The sequence below is a fragment of the Tursiops truncatus genome, chromosome 2 (assembly GCF_011762595.2).
Source record: "Tursiops truncatus isolate mTurTru1 chromosome 2, mTurTru1.mat.Y, whole genome shotgun sequence".
Lineage (NCBI taxonomy): Eukaryota > Metazoa > Chordata > Mammalia > Artiodactyla > Delphinidae > Tursiops > Tursiops truncatus.
The window spans coordinates 74,551,543-74,577,280 of record NC_047035.1 but is presented as its reverse complement, the minus strand read 5'-3'; the positions used below and the strand labels follow the sequence as shown (position 1 = coordinate 74,577,280).

Here is a 25,738-nt window from a genome sequence, read left to right as displayed (position 1 = left end):
GAGGCAAATTTATCATTGTTTGCAGATGATATGATCGTATACATAGAAAATCCATGAGAATCAATTCTAAAATGATGAGAATTAATAATAGCATTCAGCGACATCACTTAATAGAAGACAAATACAAAACATATCTGTAGCCTTCTTATAAACTAAGGATAACCAGTTAGAAGACATAATTAATAAAAATATCCCGGAACTTCCCTGGCGGTCCAATGGTTAAGACCCCATGCCTCCAATGCAGGGGGCATGGGTTTGATCCCTGGTCTGGGAACTAGGAAATATCCCAATAACATAGTAGTTAAGATCATGGGCAGTGGAGCTAGATGGCAAGAGGTTAAAGCCCTATTTATCCATTTATTAACCATGTGAACCTAACCCCTCTGGCCTCAGTTTCCTCATCCACAAAATAGGAATGTAAATAATAGTTCTTATCTCATAAAGCTGTTATGAGCATTAAATTAGTTAATATAGTAAAGCATTTGGGTGGGGGGTGGGATGAACTGGGAGACTGGAAAAAAATGTAAAATAAAAAATATATATACATAGTAAAGCATTTAGAACCTATCTGCACATAGGAGGCCTTCAATATACATTAGCTATTGTGATTAGTTTTTTACCCATTCACAGAGGTAACAATAACATCACCATAAAATACTTAGCTGTAACCTTACTGGAAAATGAGAGGAACTTATGTATAGAAAATCATAAAATTTTGCTGAGAGATATAAAGACTGAAAAAAAATGGAGAAATGAGTCATGTTCTTCGGAAAATGAATCTTATAAAGATGTCAATTTTTACCAAATTAATTTCTCACTTTTTCAACATTCAGTCACAATTCTTTTTTTTTTTAATTAATTAAAAAAAATTTTTTTTTGGCTGCGTTGGGTCTTTGTTGCTGCGCGCGGGCTTTCTCTAGTTGCAGTGAGCAGGGGCTACTCTCCATTGTGGTGTGCAGGCTTCTCATTGCGGTGGCTTCTCTTGTTGCTGAGCACGGCCTGTAGGTGCACGGACTTCAGTAGTTGTGGCACGTGGGCTCAGTAGTTGTGGCGCACGGGCTTAGTTGCTCCACGGCATGTGGGATATTCCCAGACCAGGGCTCGAACCCGTGTTCCCTGCATTGGCAGGTGGCTTCTTAACCACTGCGCCACCAGGGAAGTCCCTCAATCACGATTTGAATGGAATCCTTTGTTACTTAATAAAATGATTCTACCATTCATTTGTAATAAAAAGCAGACAAGAAATGCAAAGAAGGGACTTTCCTGGTGGTCCAGTGGCTAAGACTCCACACTCCCAATGCAGGGGGTCCAGTGTTCTATCACTGGTCAGGGAACTAGATCCCACATGCATGCCGCACGCAACTAAGAGTTCATGTGCCGCAACTAAATATCATGCATGCCGCAAAAGATCACGCATGCCACAACGAAGATCCTGCATGCGGCAACAAAGATCCTCTGTGCCACAACTAAGACCTGGTAGGAAAGAAAGAAAGAAGGAAAGAAAGGAAGGAAGGAAGGAAGGAAGATAGATTTTTAAAAAAGGAAAATCAAAGAAAAATTTTTAAAAAGCGGAGAAAGGAGACGGAATTTGCTCTACATTTTTAGCCTGTTACCTCAAACCCTTTATGAAACAAGCAATGTATAAATAAATAAAAGGCTACAATGTGCAGTTGGTACAAGAATAGACAGAGAAAAAAAGACAGGGGCTTCCCTGGTGGCACACTGGTTGAGAATACTCCTGCCAATGTAGGGAACACGGGTTCGAGCCCTGGTCTGGGAAGATCCCACATGCCGCTGAGCAACTAAGCCCGCGAGCCACAACTGTTGAGCCCATGTGCCACAGCTACTTAAGCCCGCGCTCCACAACAAGAGAAGCCACTGTAACGAGAAGCCTGCGCACCTCAACAGGGAGTAGCCCCCGCTTGACGCAACCTAGAGAAAGCCCGCATGCAGCAGCGAAGACCCAACGCAAAATAAATAAATAAATAAAAATAAAATAAAATAAATTAAAAAAAGAAAGACAAAACCAATAGCCCAGAAACAGGCCAGTTGTATGTGTATACATGCATGATTAAATATATGAATGCAATTTTTTAAAAGATTTTTTAAATGTGGACCATTTTTAAAGTCTTTATCGAATTTGTTACAATATTTCTGTTTTATGTTTTGGTTTTTTGGCCACGAAGCATGTGGGATCTTAGCTCCCCGACCAGGGATTGAACCCACACCCCCAGAATTAGAAGGTGAAGTCTTAAGCACTGGACTGGCAGGGAAGTCCCCTGAATGCATTTATGATAGTAATAAGAGCTAACATTTATTGAGCCCTTATTTTGTGTCAGGTTCTATGAAAAGCACTTTACATTCACAGGAACTCTGAATCTTCACATGAACCCAGTGAGGAAGGAAATGTTATCCATCTATGGGTGAAGGAATTAAGTCTTAGAGAGGTTAAGTGACTTGCCCCCCTAAGAAGGGGTTTAGATGGGGTACAAACCTAGGTCAACTGACTCCAGAACCTTTGATCTTAACCTTAAGACACATCATCTATAGTTTTACTTCTAGAAAGCTATCCTAGACAATGTTCACAAACTAGGACAAAGATTCATTAAGAGAAATGTCTAGTGTAGTATTTTTTTTATGATTACAAAAAATGTAAAACAAGTTGGATATCCTATAGGGGTATGGTCAAATAAATCATCCATGCAAGGAAACCTTAAGCAGCCATTAAAATCAATGTTGTCAGAGAAAATTTAATAAACATGGAGAAATGTTCATGATACGCCATTAAATGACACAGATTACAAATCGTACGTGCAGAATGACTTTAATATGTGCCGGGGGAAAATGTATTTTCCAAGTTTTCTATAAGCATGTTTATACTATGTGGGAAACATCTTTACAATGTATCTAAAACCTGTGATCTCTCTTTGGTCTTTCTGCTTGTTTCCATTCTTTCTTTTGAAGACCTAGCCAAGCCCCCCCCCACCCCCCCCCCCACCCCCGCCCTCTAGGCCCCTGTAGCTGTCCGATCTTCAGCAGTCACTCTCACTCCTAGCAATAACGTAACAGTCCTCCTAGGCAGACTAATATTTTTGGGTTTGTTGTTTGTTTTTGGTTTTTTTCTAGTTTTATCGAGAAATAATTGACATACATCACTGTATAAGTTTAAGGTGTACAGCATGATGGTTTGATTTACATATATTGTGAAATGTTTACAACAGGTTTGGCTAACATCTATCTTCTTATATAGTTACAATAAAAAGGAAAAGAAAGAAAAAAATGTTTCTCCTTGGGATGAGAACTCTTAGGATTTGCTCTCTTAACAACTTTCCTACACATCATACAGCAGTGTTAACTATAGGCACCATGTTGTACAGTACATCCCTAGGACTTATTTATCTTATAACTGGAAGTTCGTACCTCTTGATCACCTTCCTCCAATTACCCCTTCCCCCACTTTCCACCTATGGTAACCACAAGTATGATCTCTTTTCCTATGAGTTTGTCTTTTAGATTTCACATATAAGTGAGATCATACAGTATTTGTCTTTCTGTGGGCAGAGTAATATTTATTAAGCTCTACCACAGGCCAGGTACTTTAAATATATTATCTCACCTCAGGACATAATCTTGTCCTAATGCTCAGGACATAATCTTGTGAGGTAGGACTCATTAATATATCTATTTTGTATACGAGAAAACTGAGGTTCAGTGTCTTGAACAAAGTTGTGCTTCAACTAAATAGTAGAGCCAGAATAAGAATCCAGTTCTTCTGATTCCCAACCCATTGCTTTTTCTTTTGCAATAGCGTTTCCCCAAACGTGGTCCAAGGACCTTGGGGGCTCCCTGAGTCCTTTTTAGGAGGTGCATGAGGATCTCCTACGTGTCTGCGTGAGGCCAGATTTTCTTTATTCAGCCAAAGCCACATATCATAACAGAAAGCAGATATGAGAATCCAGCTGCCTTCTATTAAGCCAGATACCAAGGAGATTTGCAAAAATATAAAACAATATCACTCTTCTCATAAGTTTGTGGGGTTTTTTTTTGTTTTTTTTTAAAATTAATTTATTTTTGGCTGCATTGGGTCTTTGTTGCTGCGCATGGGTTTTCTCTCGTTGCGGCGAACGGGGGCTGCTCTTTGTTGCAGTGCGCGGGCTTCTCATCGTGGTGGCTTCTCTTGTTGCGGAGCATGGGCTCTAGGCACGTGGGCTTCAGTAGTTGTGGCACGCGGCCTCAGTAGTTGTGGCTTGCGGGCTCTAGAGCGCAGGCTCAGTAGTTGTGGCGCATGGGCTTAGTTGCTCTGCGGTATGTGGGATCTTCCCGGACTAGGGCTCAAACCCATGTCCCCTGCATTGGCAGGAGGATTCTTAACCACTGCACCACCAGGGAAGCCCCATAAGTTTTTTTTGTTTTGGAAAACACAGTTTTTTAATTAAAATGTATTATTTATGTTGACATGCAATGGGCTTATTATGTTTAATGAATTAATAAATATTTTTAAATGTTCTCACTTTTTAAAACCTTTTTGACTGGGAAAATATTTAGTTTATTAAATATTGTGAATGTCTGGGATATCAGACACATCATCTCAATATGTAAATATCAAATCACATTTCAAAGTCAAATTTAAATTACTTGGATTTTTTTTCTTTGCTTTTCTCTAACAATGACAACTAAGACCATTCTATATTGTATTAGTTTCTTCAGTCTTTAAAATAATTTTTAAAATGATGTTCAAGTAAACTTCCAGCAATTATCTTCAATTTTTTCTGAATAGAAAGTTCCCATTCTTAAGATATAGGCTTGTAATTCATATACTTGATATCACTCAGTGGCGTTTTATCTGTAGTAGGAAGAGGACAATCAAATATCAAGGAATATTAGAAAATCATTTAAGCCTTACTCATTTGCTGCCTCCTTCCCTGTGACATGTACATAAAACTCTTTTGGAAAGACAAATATATAATATCACTTATATGTGGAATCTAAAAAAAAAAGAAAGATACAAATGAACTTATTTAAAAAACAGAAATAGACCCACAGACGTAGTAAACAAACTTATGGTCACCAAAGGGGAAAGGGAGAGGGGATAAATTAGGAGTTTGGGATTAACATATACACACAACTATAAATAAAATAGATAACCAACAAGGACCTACTGTATAGCACAGGGAAATATACTCAATATTCTGTAATAACCTATAGGGGAAAATAATCTGAAAAAGAATATATATATGTGTATATATATGTGTGTGTGTATATATATATGTATAATTGAATCACTGTGCTGTACACCTGAAACTAACACGACATTGTAAATAAACTATACGTCAATAAAAAAATTATTTTTTAAAAAAAGTTCTTTTGGGGGCTTCCCTGGTGGCGCAGTGGTTGAGAGTCCGCCTGCCGATGCAGGGGACACGGGTTCGTGCCCCGGTCCGGGAAGATCCCACATGCCGCGGAGCGGCTAGGCCCGTGAGCCATGGCCGCTGAGCCTGCGCATCCGGAGCCTGTGCTCCGCAACGGGAGAGGCCACAGCAGTGAGAGACCCGCGTACCGCAAAAAAAAAAAAAAGAAGCTCTTTTGGTTCTACGTTTGCCACTAGGGATTAAGTTCTGCGTTTATAAAATTGAGATCTAATCAAGATCATATTTAAATATCAAAGCAGTTGTGACTAACTAGAGCTCGGATACTACCTGACTCCATCTCGGCAAAGGATTATATTCAAGAAACAACCATGCTCAATAAAACCAAGTAATTTTTTTTCTGATATCCTTCAGGAAAAGGCCAATGATAGTCTCTCACTTTTAATTTTTAATATGAGAAATATCTATAGATAAAACTTACATAAACAAAATCTCTTTGGCGTCCTTAAAAATAGTGGCAAGTAAAGGAGTCCTGAGACCGGAAAGACTGAGAACACCTGTTTTACAACCAGCTGCCCTCCAGGAGCCTCTGATGTTGTAGATAGGGTTAAACACACTGCCCAGTGGGGTAATGAAATTCAAGGCCTGCATGACAGGCACCTTAAAGAAGTTGTAACAAAGTGCTGTGGGTATTAAATGACAGTGAGACCTTTTCTAGCTGGAATGATCATGGGGAAGCAGAACTTGAGGTGGGCCTCCAAGATGATAGGATTTTATGAGCAGAAGAGTTCTTGCCAGGTGGATAGAACCATAACAAGCACAGGAAAGCATGAAAGCGTTAGTAAGCCCACTGGGGGGTGGCTTAGGGTGAGTAGAAGGTGTGCGTGGTGGGAAAAGGTTGGAAAGTCGAGCTGCACTGTGAGGGCTTGAATTCCCAGCTAAGCCATGTGGACTGTGTTTGGTATGCAGTGGGGACACCTGATATGTTTTGAACAGAGAAATGACGTGAAGTGAAAATTACAAACTACTTGGGAAAAACAAGTCAGAATCATAAAAATTGGCCTGGCAGTGGTGTATAAGATGAGAGGAGGGGCAGTTAGGACAATTTGCAGGGACCCAAAATGAGGACCTGAGTAAGGTGGGGCAGTGGCAGGGGAAGGATGCCCATTGGCCATGCTGACTGGTCTCACAAGGTGGCAGGACATTGGGGAGGTCTTCTGCTTCAGGGCCTGGCTCCAGCTGGGTGGGTCCAGAGCCTCTGGAGAGCCCTGATCTTGTTCTTTAACCCTTTTCTAAACTCTGGGCTAATCATTTACGTTTGGTTACACAGTCTTTCTTCAGCCAGGCTTAGTACATTTAGGTCTTTCTACATTTGAGTTGTATTTTTCTGAGACCAGGCCTTACTTAGCCACTTTGGCTGGACCTCAGCCACTTGAATATAACTATCTTTTAGGGAAAATTCTTTCTACAGATTGCTAACCTCGTTCATGATGAGTTGACGCCTATATTTTCACTATCTCAAGGTATAAGGAGACCTCACTTAACAAAACCTAGACCAGGGAGTTCCCTGGTGGTGCAGTAGATAAGACTCTGTGCTCCCAATGCAGGGGGCCCAGGTCCTGATCAGGGAACTAGATCCCACATGCATGCCACAACTAAGAGTTTGTATGCCACAACTAAGGATCTCGCTTTCCACAACTAAGACCTGGTACAACCAAACAAATAAATAAACATAAAAAACCCCCCAAAAAACAAAAAAACAAACCTAGTCCAGATCCTTTAGGATGGGTATTGTGGAGAGACTTTTTATGGGGTGAGGGGCCCTCCAGGGGGCGCTGGGTTCGCCTTTTTGTGGTGGCTGAGGGAGAATGAAGGCAAGGTCACTCCCTTGAGACCTGGATATTCACCCCTCCTTGAAAGCCTGGAGGAGACAGATTTTGCTTGTCTGAGAACGCCCTAGTTTCCTTCCAGAGAGCGATCCTATTCCAAGTTCTGGAGGTGATATACTTTGCCTCTCATTATGGAGGAAGAATCAACAAGACTGGTTCTTTTTTTTTTTTTTCGGCCGGGCTGTGGGGCTTGCAGGGATCTTAGTTCCCTGACCAGGGATCGGGAACCCTGGCCTGGCAGTGAAAGTGCCAACTCCTAACCATTGGACTGCCAGGGAATTCCCAGCAAGACTTGGTTCTTGATCAGATGTGGTAAAAGGTAAGTGAAGAGAGAGAGGAGTGTGATAGAACGAATGACAGACAGTAAAGGCAAATCTTTTCTGAAAAATGTGAGGAGGAGAGGGCAGCTGAGGTCCAAGATGCTAACCCTCAGCTCTCGCTCAACCCCTCTGCTTGCCCTCCAAGGCCCCTTCTCATCTCCACAATAGAGAAATTTACTACTGCGAACCTTCCATCTCCAGTCAGTGTGAAGAAGGAAAGGACCAAGACACAGCACCGTAGTGCTCTCTTCAGGTGCACTGAACACTCTTTGTAAAGAAAAGGGAACCCTCATACACTGTTGGTGGGAATGTAAATTGGTACAGCCACTGGAGGACAGTATGGAGGTTCCTTAAAAAACTAAAAATAGAGTTACCATATGATCCAGCAATCCCATTCCTGGGCATATACCCGGAAAAGATGAAAACTTTAATTAGAAAAGATATATGCACCCCAATGTTCATTGCAACACTATTTATAATAGCCAAGACGTGGAAGCAACCTAAATGTCCTTTATCCATTGACAGATGAATGGATAAAGAAGGTGTGGTATATATATACAATGGAATACTACTCAGCCATAAAAAAGAATGAAATAATGCCATTTGCAGCAACATGGATGGACCTAGAGATTATCGTACTAAGTGAGTCGGAAAGAGAAATACAAATATCATATGATATCACTTATATGTGGAATCTAAAAAAATTATACAAATGAACTTATTCATAAAACAGAGACAGACTCACATAGAAAACAGTCTTATGGTTACCGAAGGGAAAAGGGGAGGGAGGGAGGGATAAATTAGGGGTTTGGGATTAACAGATACACACCACTATATATGTAAAATAGATAAACAACAAGGAACTACTGTATAGTGCAGGGAACTATATTCAATATCTTGAAATAACCTATAATGGAAAAGAATCTGAAAAAGAATACATACATATATATATATATATATAAAACTGAATCACTTTGCTATACACCTGAAACTAACACGACGCTGTAAATCAACTATAATTTTAAAATTGAAGGAAAAAAAAAACGTATCCTGGTGCTTGTCATACCATTCTTTCAACTTTTCTGTAGGTTTGAAAACATTCCCCCAAAAATGTTAGGTTAAAAATTATAGTATAACTAAGCAATATTGACTGTTTCTGAGTTTTTACATTGATCTATGTTGGGCTGACCCCGCAGGCCTGCAAGCCTTGTAGCTGCCCAGCCTCGAGACCTAAGAAATAGCCCAGAGTCAGTGACAGAGACATCAGTGTCTTATTGGACAGGGAATCTTACATGTCCACAGCAAAAGGGTCCTGGAGCAACAGCCCCCAACCCCTGCTGATGGCAGAGAGCAGGCAGGACATGGCAGCAATCTTCACCACTTGGGGGAGAAGGGGGCTACCATTTATAGGGGGAATTTAAGTCAGGCTGGCTCATCAGCTACGAGGAAAACCAGCAGCTAGGCACATGCCTCACAGCCCCTCAGGTTAGCAACCGTCAGGAGGGCAGATGTTTCCCTTAAATAAACTAGCAGGTGGAGCCGTTCTGGCCTAAGGATTAGAATGATCACTAGCTGGGGCTGGGGGCAAGCACGTTCACATGAGTAGGGTGCAGGTGAAGCGGGGACTGGTCAAGCAGGGGATGTACAAAGAGCAAGAGAACAGCCGTCTTGAGTGGCCTGACCATACAATCTAATTGCTCTTGTTCATTTTGTGTGGGCCAGCACTTGCTTATAGATAAACGGAAGTAAGCACTATTTACAGAAAAATTTAAAGTTGAGTCAAAGACCTTAATTTTTCCTACGAATCAATCCAAAACCATCATTATTTGATCTTAGCAAAAGAGCACCTTGACACAGTCTCCCTGGAAATTGGTTTGAGAAGCTGGGTAGGCCCTTCTAAATAAGGGTGTCGGTCTTGTGCTTGTTTGCAGTCCCTGACTTTGACACCAGCCAGGGCCCTGCCTTTTTCTAAGCTAAATAGACCGTGAACTTGGTTCCTCAGGGTGATCTCCTCCCACCCTCTGCTCTCAGAGAAAGAAGTAACCCTCAAACCACACCAGAGGGAAGCGGGAACACAAATGCCTTGTGTCCTTTCCTGTAACCGAGCTGGATGCCCTGCTACTTTATCATACCCGCCCCACTGAGAGCCACAGTGACAGAATAGTTCCCTATCCATCTGAGCATCTAGCACTCCTCTGGAGACTATAGTTCTTCAAGAGCAAGACCAGTTTTAATCCACTTCTGCTAAGAACAAAGCCTCTAAGGCTCCACATGGGACTTCCCTGGTGGCGCAGTGGTTAAGAATCCACCTGCCAATGCAGGGGGCACCAGTTCAAGCCCTGGTCTGGGAAGATACCGCATGCTGCAGAGCAACTAAGCCCATGTGCCACAACTACTGAGCCTGCGATCTAGAGCCCGTGAGCCACAACTACTGAGCCCACGTGCTACAACTACTGAAGCCCGCGTGCCTAGAGCCCGTGCTCCACGAGAAGCCACCGCAATGAGAACCCCGCTCACCGCAACTAGAGAAAGACTGAGCACAGCAACGAAGACCCAACACAGCCAAAAATAAATAAATAAATAAAAAGAAAGAAAGACTCCACGTGGGTGGGATGGCCCTTCAACCTCCCTCACTTTGAGTAAGCATTACGGATCCATCTCTATTTGGATCCACTCAGTTTCCCTCCTTATCCGTATAGCCTTTTTTTTTTTTTTTCCATATAGCCTTTGATATTCTTTTTTTATCTTTGCCCAAAGGAAAATGACTAAAATCCTCAGATATAACATTATCACTTTATTCAGGAGATAATCAAGTATGATACAGGGCTGACACTGACAAATAGCTGTACAGAAAATTATACAAATCTGTTACATTTGCTAGAAGAGACTCTCATTGTAAACAAGGAAGAAAAACCAGGAGGGTGCCTAAAGGACTGCAGTGTTTTGAGCAAGTGTCCCCACGCTCCCTTGAGTGAAGGTGGGCTCAGGTGGAGGTGGCCCTTCCAGCAGGAAGAGGAGGAGGCAGCCCCTATGCAGAAGCTGAGCCTCCTGGCCCCACCCACACTCAGCAGCAGGCCTTGTTGAACTCCTGGAGGGCCCAGCGCTTGTTCTCAGTTGCCTGCTTGAGTTGGGTGTACTCTTTCACCAGCCTGTCAAACTCCTCCCCGAGGACCTCATAGGCGTTCAGGACCTGTCGGGACTTCTCCATGTCCTGCTCTTGTAGGTGAATGGCCCCCTCCAAACGGTCCCTAAAAGCCCAGGCACAGAAGATACAATATAAGGATCTGGTTCCTCAGAAACTACACGAGAATGAGAAGGCACTAAAATGAATGAGTCTGGAGGGTATGGGGACCAGCTCTGAATAGCTGCGTCAGGCTCTTGGGAGTTCTCACCTAATGAGACGATGAACTTCCACTTTCTCATCAGTGTAAGTGTCAGACAAAATCTTGAGCTCTTCCATCCTGACCGAGGGAAGAAAGAAATGTCAAGCTGAGGATCCCTAACAGCAGTAGACTTAGGAATGGGACCCAGGACCTGCCAATGGTCAAGGTCCTGTGTTGAGCAGTGACAGGATAAACAAGGTCATTCCAAATTCCCGAGCAATTTAGCTCACAGTAAACCACCTACTTCAGAGGGCTTTAAAATAAAAGACCCAAGAATGTTGACAGCTTTAGAGTAATCCAAAGGCTAATACTGCTATGTGACATTTACTGAACACCCACAGGGTGCCAGGCGCAATGGAGACGAAAGAGATGAGGGCGAGGGTTGGAGTGGGTGGTGTATGAGATGGAGTCCCTCAGATCCGCGGCGCTCACAGCTCACCGCAGCTTAAGGATCATGGCGCTGCACTTGACCTCCAGGTACTGGGCATTGATACGGTCCAGCTCAGACTGAGTCTTCAGCCGGTGCTCCTGAAGAAGCCTCTGCAGCAAGGCCAGGCAGCGAAGAAGCACCTGAGCACCCAGGAGGCAGGAGCAAGAGGGCGGCCATGAAAGAGGGTAGAAAAGAAAGCAGATCAGAAATCCCTGGCTTCCCCAGAGGGGCCCCTGGGGTCAGGGTAAAAAAGAAAGGAGGCCATCCCACCGCCCTGCCAAACCTGGGAGTAGGTGGCACTCTTCTTCTCCAGGAGCACCATCTGCTCCTTCTGCTGGCTCTTGGCATCCTGGCACTGCTGCTTCTCACCCACCAGGACCTCTGCGAGGTTCCATACCTTTGCTGCCTTCAGGGTTTCACTGTCTGAATCTGGGCAGAGACAGAGCGCTGGATAGGAAAACCCTAATTGCTCCTGCCCTTTGAAGGCCATGTTTCAGTGCCCCTATCCGATATCTAACCCTACAGATTCTGTCTTCCTCCAGGTTTTCTTCTGATGACCTGGTAAAAACAGCCCAGTTCTCTTACTTTCCAGATTTGGCCCTTAATTCTTTTTTATTAATCTTTTTGTAAAAATAATTTATTTATTTATGGCTGTGTTGGGTCTTTTTTATTTATTTATTTATTTTATTTATTTATTATTTTTGGCTGCACTGGGTCTTCGTTGCTGTTCGTGGGCTTTCTCTAGTTGCACTGAGCGGGGCCTACTCTTCATTGCGGTGTGCGGGCTTCTCATTCTGGTGGCTTCTCCTGTTGCGGAGCACGGGCTCTAGATGCACGGGCTTCAGCAGTTGTGGTGCACGGGTTCTAGAGTACAGGCTCGGTAGTTGTGGCGCGTGGGCTTACTTGCTCCACGGCACGTGGGACCTTCCCGGACCAGGGCTCAAACCCGTGTCCCCTGCATTGACAGGTGGATTCTTAACCACTGCGCCACCAGGGAAGCCCTGGCCCTTAACTCTTAAATCATAGAAATAAAGATAAGGTCAACTTCTATTAACCTGAATTTTACTCCCTATTTCATTCTGATTCTCTTAAGAACGAACCATGCTTCCCTGCAGCAAGAGGATGCTGCCACTTTGCTGAATAAAAGAAGTCTGTACAAAATTTCTTGCCTTTATTCTACCAGCAAGGAAACAAACAAGTAAACATTTCCAACGCTTCTCAGCTTCTGTCCCAAATCTAAAATTGAAACACATTATTCTCAAAAGAGAAGACCAGGAGCCCTGAAGGCCAGCCATGAACAGAACACAGCCAGCACGCACCTGAACTGGGATTGTGGTAGCAGAGCAGAGTGAAACATTTCTTCTTGAGCTGCTCCTCCACTTCAAGCAGGAGCCGGGCTCTCATCCACATAAAATCCTACAGCCACAGAAGTGAAAAAAGTGAGATGTGGACAGACTGTTGGAACTAGAAAGATCCAGTGAATGAATATGTGATGACTAACAATCTCAATGATAACCAAAGAAAATGCATCAAGAGACATCAGGGAGATTAATTTTTAACCCATCAAATTAGCAAAGAATACAATGACTGTCAAGATCCCATGCTGATGAAAATGTGGGGACCTAGGTACACTGGGAGCTCTTCACTGGAGAGCAGTTTGGCAATACGTACCAGTGTGTTCAATGTGTGTAGCCTGTGACCTGGTGATCCCAATTCAAGCACTAACACTCGGAAAATAATCATACAAAGACATGTATGAACTACCATGTTCCTATCAGTGTGGTTTCTACCAGCAAAAATGTGGAAATAACCTTAAATTAATATCCATCAATAACGTTAAGCAAATTATGCTACATCCATACAATGGAATCCTATCTGTAATTTAAACTGATGATACAATAAGGACTCTGAGCACTAACTATGTGCCTGGACACTGCTGAGAGTGCCTGAGGAAGGTGAGAGGGATAAATTAGGAGGGTGGGATTAACAATACACACACTACTATATATAAAATAGATAACCAACAAGGACCTACTGTATAGCACAGGGAACTCTACTCAATATTTTATAATAACCTATAAGGGAAAAGAATCTGAAAAAGAATAGATATAAATATACATATAACTGAATCACTTTGCTGTACACCTGAAACTAACACAATATTGTAAATCAACTACACTTCAATTAAAAAAAAAAGAGTGCTTTAGGAGGTATCATCTTATTTACAGTTATTTGAAGAGTAATATATATACCTTAAAATAATCATATACTTGAAAAAAGTCCAAAATATATTGTGAGAACAGATTATACTCTCTATACAGGTATAGAAGGTATAATACTATTTATGTCAAGCTGTATATAATAATACTGCATTTATTTCTAGATTTAGTATTTCAGCTTTTACTTTCTTCCTTGTAATGTCTTTCTTACTTACTTGAGCTTGACCACCACGAACATGTTTCATTTTTATAGAAACAATAAAGCTTAACCAAAAAATGTTTAAATATATGGGAGAAATTAACCCATTTCCCTTCTTTGGTCCCAATATCTGCCCCCCGCCAACCTCTGAGGGTGGCATGAGCTCCAGAAGGTCCACCTTCTCCAGCCCAAGCAGTGGGGGCACCTCCCTCTCCTGGCTGGGACCTAAGAGCTGTGTCAGCTCAGTCACGAGCAGCCGCTGTTCAAGGGTCTCATGAAACTGAGAGAGAGAATAAAAAACAAAAAGAAGTTACTATAAAACTTCTCCCACTCCATCTCCTCCATCCTCACAAACCAGTTTTTCACACATCTTCAAAGTCCTCAAACGTGTCATCCCCTTCGGATGACTTCCCAGCTGCCAGTACTTTCTCCTGTCAATCTTTCTTTTCAAAACCCTGACAACACATCCACCTCTTCCCCATAACCACAGTCCCTTTCCTTCTTGATAACCACTACCCAAAGCTCCTATTTCCCCCAGATCATAGAATCAGTTGAAGCCATAGCTGGCCTCGTCATTCCTACAGCTGGTACCAATGCCTACTTCATCTCTCCTGCCTCACCTTTTTGTCCTCAGAAGTTAAATTTCTGTCTTGTGTCTTCACATAGTAATCCACAAGCAGCTCTTGAATGACTCTCTGTAAAATTTCAGACCTTAACCACGTTGTCTTATGCAATCGAACTTCCTTCCACGCCTAGAAAACCAAAAAAATCCCAGGTAGGAACCCCTCTTTCTCAGAAGATATTTCCTTCCTCCCTATTAGCCCTTCTCCCAGGGCCCTTACCTGAGCCTGCTCCTTTGCCAGTGTGAGGCTTAAGCCACTCTCGTCCATGTGTTGTGAGACACTCAGCAGCAGTTTGCTGAAGTGTGGGTTCTGTAATAGGTCCTCTTCACTCAGGTTACAAGGAGGAAGCTGTTTGCTGCACACTTAAAGGGATGTCCCCCATAGGGACCAAAAAGCAAAGACAGTATGGACTCAATTTATATAACTGAGCATAACTCTTAGCTTAATACTCACTTCCAAAAAACCCCTAGGTTTTTGGTAGGGAAGTTTTCTAAATCGAATGAAAATTTTAAGAAAATCAAAAAACAGGGAATTCCCTGGTGGTCCAGTGGTAAGGACCTTGTGCTTTCACTGCCGAGGGCCCGGGGTTCAATCCCTGGTCAAGGAACTAAGATCCCACAAGCCCCGTGGCGTGGCCAAAAGAGAAAGAAAGAAAGAAAAAAATCCACAAATAAACTAGAGGCAATACTCAAAGTAACAAGCATTTATATTATATACAAGGACATTAATCAAGAATTAGGCAATGAGTCTTAAAAAAACTAAGATCTTAGAAAATGGAAATGCAGTTGGAAAATATTAGACAAAGAGAATCAAGAATAAGGGACTCTTTGGTATACCACAGTACCTAAAATGCCTCATTCACACAGAATACCTAGAGCTCTTAAGGAAAAAAAAAAAACCACGTGTAAAGTTCCCTCGTTGTATGGGATCTCTAGTCGCATAAGCAAGACTGAGAGAAGGTATATTCTTAACAGTAAATAAAAAATTTAACTAACCAAATTCTCCTTATTGTAAATAGACTGAGTAACCCATATGGATGCAGAACAGCACATGCGTGAGAAAAAGTGCAAGAAGTCAGGATCCACTGTTTATTCCATATGCTCAAAGGGCTTTTTTTCCATCTCTTTTCCCACGTGCTTTCTGCTGAGGTCTTATGTTTTACTCCCACTCACCAAACACTTACATTTTCATTCTTTGGACCATCATACCAGAGTCCTTTTAGAGAATAAGCAATCTCTCTTTTTTTTCCCCCAAACGCATTGAAAGATCACTATGGAAATGGTCAAAATACAGAAGATTCAAGTTTTTGAAGGATTCAAGAAAGGATTTGAGATATGCAAAGAATTCAAGATATGGAAGGATCTGAGATTTTGGAGGACAAGATATGAGAAAATTCAAGACACAGGTAGGAAGGTAGCTTTCAAAAGTTCACTGGCCACGCTCATCTTCAGGATATGCTTGCTAACTCAGCGTGGGAGCATCTTGAAATTTTAGTCTACTGCACTAGCAGGTACCGAACAGGAGTCAGTATAATCTGTCTGCCAATAAGAGAGTGTTTAAGAATCTTCAAGTATTCTAGTTTCTCTAGAAAGTTAAGCTTTTGCGCGAGAAACCATACTGGTGAACATTATAAATCCTTTTTTTATTTTTTTTGGCAACGTCGCATGGCATCTCAGTTCCCCAACCAGGGGATGAACCCAGGCCATGGCAGTGAAAGCGCCGAATCCTAACCACTGGACCACCAGGGAATTCCCCCTTTTTATTATAGACGACAAGACCCTAGATAAGACCTCTCTGGATAAGTCCTCAATCCTCTTTCAAATGGCTACACTTACCTTGTTGGAGTATTTCCATCCCTTCTCCAGATGAGCAGAAATCCCCGGATGCCATCTGCTTTTCTTGTGATTCTTATCTGTCCAACTGAGTGAAAGAAACAAAAAGATAAATAAACTGGCTTGGCTGCTCCAGAGAGACAACTACCTTGGGTTCAAATTTCTGTCATCTACAAGCTGGGGAGGAGAAACACCTCTTACAGGGCGGGGACTATGTCACACATCCTGGGTCCTGTCTGAAAAGGAGCCTCCTTGGGAAAGAAAACTTTCCAATTCACTAGTCTAAACAGGAGGATGGCCCCCTCCCCCCACCATTATGTCTAAGGTTAAAACTGAGCTGCTGCTTTCCAGTTATGAGTGAACTGGGAAAAGGGGGGAAAAAATCCAGGTCTGCTTTTTTCTCCAGTCAAATAAGCCAGCTATCAAATTCCACAATAGTTTCTTGTGCTTCTTTAACTTGTCCTTTCATCTGAGATCTGTTGGTAGTTTTTGATCATTAACTCTAGAAACATCCTTCTGGACTGACGAATCATTCCACACTTGAACAAAAACAACTGGTTTTCACATAACAGCATTAGTAAAGAGCACCTGGAGGAAAGAGCATGACAAGAAGACTGACAGGGAGGTCAGGGCCAGAAGAGGAACTCAAAGGTGTATTAATGCGTCTGAGGCAGGGAGGACGACGTGAGCCGTCGGTGTTTTGCCAGAACACGGAGTACACTGAAAAGAATGACATCAACACAAAAGGGCAGTAAAGATGGGCACAGTTTGGACTCTGTGGAGACAAAATTTTTCCCTTGACATGACTTCCCATTTTTTTCTTTCTTTGCTCCACCCCCTCCTCTCTGCAAAGTATCAAACTCCAAAGGGAAGCTGAGCCTCCCAAAGCAGAACAGACATAGGTTACCATGATTTAACACTTCATGTTCACAGAACATTTGGTTTACTCCCTGGTTTTATGAGTAACATCAAAGTAACTACTCATTTGTGTTGTAACATGGTCTAGAGGGGGACCGTAGCTGAGGTATCAGAATGCTAAGACTTAATTTGCGGCTCAGCCGTTGCTTCTGTGCGAATTTAAGGGAATTGATTTTTTGTGCCAAACTTTTTCCCACCTGCAAAACTGAGATAACGATTCCTGCCTTGGATGAGACATTAAGAATTAATAACACAATCGACTTGTCAACAAAAGCCACTACTTAGTGTTTTAGCATTCTGTTTATCACGGATCTAAGCCTGAAAATAAATTTTGCAGGGAAACTTCGCCCACGGAAATGAGGACCAACCCAAATTTCAAAAAAAGTCAGCTGTTCTTCCCTCCCTAGGGGAAGTGCCCACTTGGGGTTTTTTAGGGTGCTTTCCTCTACCCTTTTAAAGTGCTACAGGGCGTGAACGGTGGCAGCAATGAGGCTCGATTCTCCACCCTTTGCACTCAGACGTGTCTAAACGGTGATACAAGGACCGAAGCATTTAAATGTTGACTCAGGCGTCTTTTAAATTCTTAGATCTGTCTTTACACGCTGCACTGAACGTTAAGTTGATTTTACAGGTATTTTCACAAGATGTGACCCTTACAGAGCCCGAGATGAATCTAAATGCGGCGCGGGCTCTCCAGCGCCTACTTTCCTTCCGCCTGGGCAGTCAAGGATTCCCAAGGCCGAGGGCGGTCTCGGCGACCGGATACCAGGGACTGGCCGGCTTAACCCTCCCAGCGCTCCTCCTCCCCGCAGCGCCGCCCGCCGACCCTCCGGAGCAAACCTGCACAGCGTGGGCAGCTGAAGCTCCCGAGGCAGTGCCGAGGGGGCTGGGGCGGGCAGGCCGGCGGCAACACCCGGCCCCCGGCCGCGCCCGGGCTCCGGAACCTCTCCCTCGTACCGGGCTCAGGGGCTGCGGGAAACTAGGCCCGTGAGGGCCGCGCGGGGAGGTCGGGGGAGGGGAAAAGGCCGAAAGCTCACCGGAGGCAGTGGTAGGGGGCGGGGCCCCGCTCGAGGCGGGAACGCAGGCTCCGCCCCCCGCCTCGCTCGCGCCCTTAGACCCCAACGGCCGGAAGACTGGGTGTTCGGAATCCGGGCTGGGAAGGGGAGACGTGGTAGGCAGACTTCTTTACCATTTCTCCTGGGTACCTTCCCCCATGTTGAGGGCAAACGTTGAGAAGACGGTAATAATTGCCGGCTTCTACTGAGGGCCCACAATGAGTCAGACTATGCCAAGAGTTTTACTTCCCTTGCCCCGCCCCGTTTAGTTCTTAGAGTGTCCTACGAGGAAGTCACTATCATACCCATTTTACAGAGGGGAAGACTAAAGCGCAAAGAGGTTATGTGGCTTGCTCAAGGTCGCGGCCTGCAGAGTGTAAACCTGACCCAAGGGCCCTCTGAACCTTCCCAGACCTGCCGCCCACTGGCGCTGCCACCCCTGCCCCTTGGATGGGCTTCCCACCCAATTTCCTCCCCCAGGCTCCTCCTCTGCCCTCTCCTTTACCTCTCATCCTTCACTAAAACCCCTGTCTTCCTTCTTTAGACTATGTGGACATTTATTGTTTGCTTAACCAGAAGTCTGGAGCTGGGGGTCCTAAGGCTTCTTAGTAGCTCCCTGGTATCAAGGTTGTTTACAGTTCTCTTCGCAATCCCCTCATGGTCAAAAGGTGGCTTCAGAAGTTCAAGGAGTACATCCTCTCAACAGCATCCCAAGCAAAATGGAAGGGGAAGAGCCTTCTTCCTGTAACAGTCAAGGAAGAAAATCTTTCCCAGGAGCACCCAGCAGACTTTCCCATATGTCTTATTGCCAGGTTGGGTCACCTGCCCACCCGTAGACCAGTGAGCTGGATGTCTTACATTTGCCCCCCAGATCCACCTTCTCTTCAACCTATGTAGAAGGTAAGGACTACCTCAGGACTTCAGGGTTCCCATATTCTCTGACCAGTATCAGCCAATGGGGGATCCCAACAGGAGGTGGGAGGACAATTCCCCTGACTTCCTCTCTGGCCTTGACCTCAGGCTGGCTATGGACTTTGACCAAAGGTCATTGCTCCTCTCAGGGGGGATCTACCCACCTCTCTCTGTCTTAACCCCCACCCACCCTTTTTTCAAAGTCGACTGGAATTAGGTGAATTATTTTAAAAATATTTGATGCTAAGTAAATTGCACCAAGGTTATGAAATCTCTTGCATCAGAGAAGCAGATAGTCTGGGGTAGAGGGAAAAGAATCTCAGGGCTAGATGTGCTGGGTGGCAGAGAGTTTAACCTTTTCTTTTGGTACCAACTAGAGAATTCTGTGAGCAATACATAGGGAAATAGGGTGATCCAGTGCAGAAATTTTTTACCCCTGGTCATCTTGTCAACTGTCACCTTTCATGCTTAATGTTAAAGTGCTGTCATTTTCTAAGGCTTTTAAAGATCATTTATGCTTCCTCAGTTCTGTAGTGCAGCGTCATTAAATATCAGGCATAATGTCCCTAAGAAACAGCACTTGGAACAAAATAGCAAGCGTGCTTTGGTGACTCAGAGCTGATCAGAAATCTACAGAAATTTCATGTCTCATAGTTGCCAAGTTTTCTAAAATGGTACTACAAAGCTTTGGCTAAGCAGCTCTAAAGTACTGGGGGAATGAGGAGGTGAAGGGTACAGAGGCCTGTCTTCAGGTAGGAGGGCAGAGGGCCTTGGGAAGACTTGAATTGGATCAAACCTTCACATGCAATTATCTGTTCCATCTGTGTCTCTAACAAACTGTGTGACCTTGGGTTTCCGGTTCCTTATCTGTCAAAAGGAAGAACTAACATATTTCTAGCTCCTCCAATGTCACGGTGTTGATGTAATGATCAGATGAGATAATGGCTGAGATAATGCTTTGGGAAGACTGTCAAAGTGAGGTGTTTTACAACTGACACTTATTAAGCACTTATTAAGTGCCTTGGGAGAGACACAGAGATAAATAGGACTCAGTCCCTGCCCTGAAGAAGTTCATAATCTAGTTCAGAAGATAAAACATACATATGAAAAGCAAACAGTACATGGCAGCAAAAAGGTGTCAAAAGAGCAGTTTAGAATATAAATACCAGAAAAAAAAAAAAGAATATAAATACCAGAGAAAATTGAAGAAGGTACAGAACTCTTTCTGCAGGAATGGATAGGGAAGACTGAAATAAATCTTCTCTTAGCTGGGCCTGAAAGGAGAGGAAATTTGGATCATTTTGAATGGAGGAAACATCCCAGCAAGTGGAGGCAGAGACAAGGAGTCCAAGCTGCATCCTGGGTCCAAGAGGAGACCAGACCAGGTGAAGTGAAAGACTTCACAGGCCAGTTCTACTTAAGACGAGAAAGTTGAGCCTATAGACCATCCTGGCAGCTAAGACTGCAGTGGAATACCGAAAAAGGATCTTACAATTGACACCATCTGGTGTCCTTGAGCAATAAAGAATTGTGAGAGAGGCCCTAGAATTCATTCTCTTTCTCTCTTCCCATCCCTCCCTCCCTCTCTATCTCTTTGCTCTGGATTTTTTTAAAAACAGCTTTATTGAGGTATTTTGGCATACAATATTTAAAGTGTACTGCTCATTAAGTTTTGACATAACTATACATCTGTGAAACCATCACCGCAATCAACATAGTGAACATAGGCGTCATTCCCTAAGTGATTACTTGTGCCCCTTTGTAATTCCTCTCTCGGGCCCCTCGCAACCACTGATCTGCTATCTGTCACTGTAGATTAGTTTGCACTTTCTAGAATTTTATATAAATGGAATCAAATAAAGATGTACTCTTTTTTTTTTTTTGTCTGGCTTCTTTTACTCAGCATAGTTAATTTTGAGTTTTATCCATGTTGTTGCTACTCTTAATAATTCATTTTTTTTTCAGTTCATGTTTTTATTGTTGAGAAGTGCTACAGAATCCTCTTTAAAACCTTAATTTGTTTGGTTTTGTATTTAAGGAGGTGCTTCCTCCATGACCCCAAGGTACCTATCTCGGTGCTTGGCATACAGAGGCGCTTATTTGTTGAAAGGATGAATTTTTGACCACCCCACAGTGCTAATACCTTATATAGTTTTGTTTCTTCCGTGGGATGCTTGGCCTTTATAGGCCTGTCTCTTCATCACTGTTGTTCATCTCACCTTCTGCTATACCATATGCAAAATACAATCGCCCACTTCTTAAATGTTCTTTAATGATAAAGCCATGAACATGCTCAAGTATTCCTGAGCTAGACTCTGGTGGAGGAGGGGGTGTTAGGGGGGAGGTGGAGAAAGATAAATTAGGCATAACTCGTGTTCACAATCTAGCTCTACCTTCTTGAAGACATTGCTCTTGATTGAGGATTCAAAACAATATTCAAAAACATATTCACATATGTTTTAACGATAATAAATGTAAATGGGAGTCTGAGAAAAAGTCTACTTAGCCTTTCAGACTTGGGCCATTCCTTTGCTGCATTGTTTAGAATTGCAGAGAAGAATGGAGATTTGCTGAGAATATTGCAGGGACTCTGCCTCCCATACCCTAGCCAGGAAACAAAACGCTGCTCCAAAGATAGAGATTTTGGTTGAGCATTTAGGATTCTACTTATCAAACTAATGGAAAGTTTTTTGTTTTGTTTTTTTAATGGAAAGTTTTGAGTAAAGTATTTTCTCCCACTGAAAATTTGGGCTTACATAACCCGTTTCAAAGCTAGGACATTAAAATAGCCATTGAATTATGGAACCATGCTTAACTAAGCAGTTATTTAGAAAAAAAAATTTTTTAAAGCCATACCACTTTGGGGAATTCCCTGGTGGCCTAATGGTTAGGATTCAGTGGTTTCACTGTGGAGGCCTGGGTTCGATCCCTGGTTGGGGAACCGTCCCACATGCCATGCAGCGTGGCCAAAATAAAAAATAAATAAAAATTAACAAACAAACAAACAAAGCCATACCACTTTGAAAGTATCTGAAGACAAGTAGCAGGAATATATTATGGTATTATGGACTCAGAGCTAGTTTCAGGAATAAAAATTTTACAGGCAGTCAAGAGATTTCAGAATTATTTTCAAGGGTGTTCACTGGAAAATGAAGTTATTCAGAGCCACAACTATTGATTAAGCTAGAAAATTTCATGCCCATTGTAAGTACATGATTTAAGGAGAAACCAGGTGGATAAAGAAAATATGTAATCAACCTATGACATCAAATGAAAATTTTAGAACAAATGTTCATAATGTGCCACTTTTGCAAACGCTTAACCCTTCCAAGGGGCTTTCAAACCCAGCGCTGTGGCTTCAAGGGTGGCCTGACTGTTCATGGAAACTTGTTATACAAACTGGAATGAGCCTGGTTTTACTGAGATTCTGTTGTGAGCTAGGATATAAAGAAGGCCTGATAGGAAATTTTGGATCTCAAAGAAAAGCTGAGAAGTTTGGCTCAAAAAATGGGACAGATTGAAACCATTTTTACCAAAGGAATATGAAACAGTTAAAGGAAATTGACTCAGAAGAAGACTCATATCATTTTGAAAAGCTAGACATGAAGCACAACGTGTTCAGTTCTTGTTATAACCGACTGAGTGTGGTGCTGTAATGCGTAAACACGTACCAGGCTGATAAAGTATTTCCCTGGGCTTTAAACTGATGATGACACTGTCTCATACTGAGCTGCATATGGAAGAGATTTTCTCCTTTAAAAATTGTGTCAGAGCCAGTGGGAGAAATAGACCTACCAAAGGGCATTTGGAGTTTCATGCTTGGGAAGAACATACACTGTAAATATTGAAACATCTCCTATGATTAAGGTGTTATGCCAAAAAAAAAAAAAAAAAAGCAAATCCTTGAGGAAGTTAGCAATTTAGTATACTTTCTATATTCCATTTACCAAAGAGAAATTTTGCCAAACTAATTTATAGTATTCAACCATGGTAGCTAAGTAGATTATGTGTTACATCTGGGTTTCCCATGACTGGGTTGCTGTATAAAAACACAGGCACAGATATTTCTGGAATGCATGCTTTTCTTGGGCAGCATTTCAAAACTAATTTATCAGTATTTTCAAATGATTAATAATGGGAGACTCTATGGATGGGGAGCCTTTGATCATCCAAATCAAGGGTTACTGACTCACAAGTCTATGGGAGGGCTTCCCTGATGGCGCAGTGGTTGAGAATCCGCCTGTCAATGCAGGGGACACGGGTTCAAGCCCTGGTCCAGGAAGATCCCACATGCTGCAGAGCAACTAAGCCCGTGCACCACAACTACTGAGCCTGTGCTCTAGAGCCCGCGAGCCACAACTACTGAGCCCACGTGCTACAACTACTGAAGCCTGTGTGCCTAGAGCCCGTGCTCCGCAACAAGAGAAGCCACAGCAATCAGAAGCCCCCACACTGCAACAAAGAGTAGCCCCGGCTCGCCGCAACTAAAGAAAGCCCGCGCACAGCAACGAAGACCCAACGCAGCCAAAAATAAATAAATAAATAAATTTATATTAAAAAAAAAAAGTCTGTGGGAGCCAGGCAGGTAATTAATGTATGAAGGGCACAGACCAAAGAGTGGTGGGGACTGTGACAAACTAAGGAGAGAATACATCAAGCAAAGGAGCAGCCATCACTCAGTTCCGACCAGTTGCTGCCATGTGGCAATGGAAGCCCGGGGTGACAGAGCTTCTGATTATTCAAAAAACCTTAGAAACCCAGCTCTTTGTGTATAATATCCAGATTTTTATATGAAATCTCCTGAAATGTAAATGTTGGCAACCAGTTATTTTATTCATAATAGCTTATTATTATTACAGAGGAAGTACACGTGCATCGTATAAAAACGGAAAATGTAGGCCAACAACAACAGAACATATTCCCACCACTCAGAGAGCACAACTGTTAACACCTTAGTGCATATCCTTTCAGATCTTTTTTATTCATAAATATATAGACATTTTAAAAGCAAAATGATTATGGTTTTGGAACTGGTATTTTATTAATGATTTTGACCTTTCCATTTCAGTAAATTTTCACCCCATCTAATCCCCTGTCCATATTAAAACATTTCCAGTTGACCACAAACATCTTTTGTAGCAATTTGTTTAAACTAACAGGGAATCCAGGACCATGCATTGTATTATTATTGCATACCTTAAGTCTCTTTCATAGCAGTTTTGGCTTAAAAAAAAAAACATACTGACTTGCTGAAGAGAGCTGGCCAGTTGCCCTGCAGAATGCTTCACCTCCTAGATTTGTCCAGTTGCTTCCTCCTAGTGTCCATTAGTTCGTTTCTCTATCCCCAATAGTTCCTGTAAACTGTAAGTTATATCTAATACTTCTTTTGGGGTAGGGAGCAGCTAGAATATATGCTAGGTTGGGTTATGCATTTGTCTCATACCAGAACTGGCCTACTGGTAAGTGATACCAAGACTGTTTCCAGGAAATGAGTGATGACAGTCTGATCCCTCCAATATACAGTTACATTTTTGTCCTCAAGTTTGTAAACTGACAGTGTTACTTGGCGCTGTATCAATGTGCAGTTGTCTACCAATCATTTCACCTATGGTGTTTAACACCAATTAATAATCTTTGCTAGGATCAATAGTTTTATTAAAGTTCACAAAATGCCATTTTTCCCATTCTGTCATTCTTTCTCCATTTATTAGCTGGCATTTTTTCCTTCTTCAACTAGGGTTCAAGTTCATACTATAAAAAATAACTCCCAGTGGGCCAAACTCAATGCATTTGGGGACAGGATTTAGCCAGTGGGCTGCCGCCTTCTGATCTACACTCTAAGCCAGACCGTCTCATCACTGTCACCTGTACCCTGCGCATTAGGTCTCGTTGTAACACTCAATTTCTCTGCATTTGTTGACATGTTGCTTGTAATCTTCTCACCGCATTTTACGTGTGTATTTATCTCCCTGGCTGGACTGTGACCTCCTCAAGGACAGGGACTCCCCTGCAGTATATTTCCTTTGTTTCCCCTAATGTGCTCTTAAAGGTACTTTGGTGATTGCTAATCCTAATTAACAAAAAAGTACTAATAAGAACCAAAAGTTTTCATTATTATCTCTCGTGTTCCCTGGCTTTCCTGCTAAAACTTGCCCTAATTATCTGTCATAGTGAAGCACTTGTCTCATTTACAGTTTACTTATGCCCTGGGAGTCCCTGGGTGGGGGTAGTGGGGAGGGAAGAGGGGAAATAAGCTCTTTATTAGTCTTCAGAAGTTGGAAAGTCATTTTCCAGCTGTGTGACCTTGGGTAAGTCCCATCATCACTCAGAGTTTCTATTTCTTCATTCAGTAAAATGAGGTGACAGCAATATCTCTAAACGCACACCTCGCTTGGCTCTCTCTAGGATACAAGCCTAACCAGTACCTTTTAGTAGGTTTCCTCCTAACCCATCTCCCCCTGCTCCCTTCACATGGGTCAACACTATCCTTTCTAAGAGGAGAGTAGCTGAAATAATAACCACAGTGGACAGAATTTGCCTCTGATGACTTCCCGACCATCACAGTTAGACCCGTCTAATCTATATGTCCCAG

At 42.7% G+C, this 25,738-nt stretch overlaps 1 protein-coding gene across 11 annotated transcripts; it reads right to left on the bottom strand.

Annotated features, from left to right (window-relative positions):
• Window positions 1-10,349: 10,349 nt before the first annotated feature.
• HAUS4 (HAUS augmin like complex subunit 4) lies at window positions 10,350-18,353 on the bottom strand. 11 transcript variants are annotated; one of them, XM_033851354.2, is made up of 11 exons: window positions 18,020-18,160; window positions 16,850-16,981; window positions 16,265-16,349; window positions 14,649-14,784; window positions 14,427-14,558; window positions 13,952-14,086; window positions 12,708-12,804; window positions 11,672-11,835; window positions 11,398-11,528; window positions 10,968-11,036; window positions 10,350-10,823 (listed from the first exon to the last, which is right to left on the bottom strand). In XM_033851354.2, exons 2-11 carry the CDS (start codon window positions 16,863-16,865, stop codon window positions 10,640-10,642), a joined length of 1,149 nt encoding a protein of 382 aa, XP_033707245.1. In that variant the 5' UTR covers window positions 16,866-16,981; window positions 18,020-18,160; the 3' UTR covers window positions 10,350-10,639. The 11 variants fall into 11 exon arrangements, with proteins under 11 accessions (XP_033707245.1, XP_019804138.2, XP_019804140.1 ...); XM_019948579.3 differs by having other exon boundaries at window positions 11,672-11,817; XM_019948581.3 differs by lacking the exons at window positions 16,850-16,981; window positions 18,020-18,160 and adding an exon at window positions 18,217-18,353 and having other exon boundaries at window positions 14,649-14,791.
• Between the last annotated feature and the right edge of the window lie 7,385 nt (window positions 18,354-25,738).

Excerpts from the sequence above, each read along its gene's own strand:
- HAUS4 (XM_033851354.2), bottom strand. Across the intron at positions 11,037-11,397 it reads GCCATGATCCTTAAGCTGCG|GATGGAAGAGCTCAAGATTT; the intron begins GTGAGCTGTGAG and ends TCCCTCGGTCAG. Across the intron at positions 10,824-10,967 it reads GAAGTTCATCGTCTCATTAG|GGACCGTTTGGAGGGGGCCA; the intron begins GTGAGAACTCCC and ends CTGGGCTTTTAG.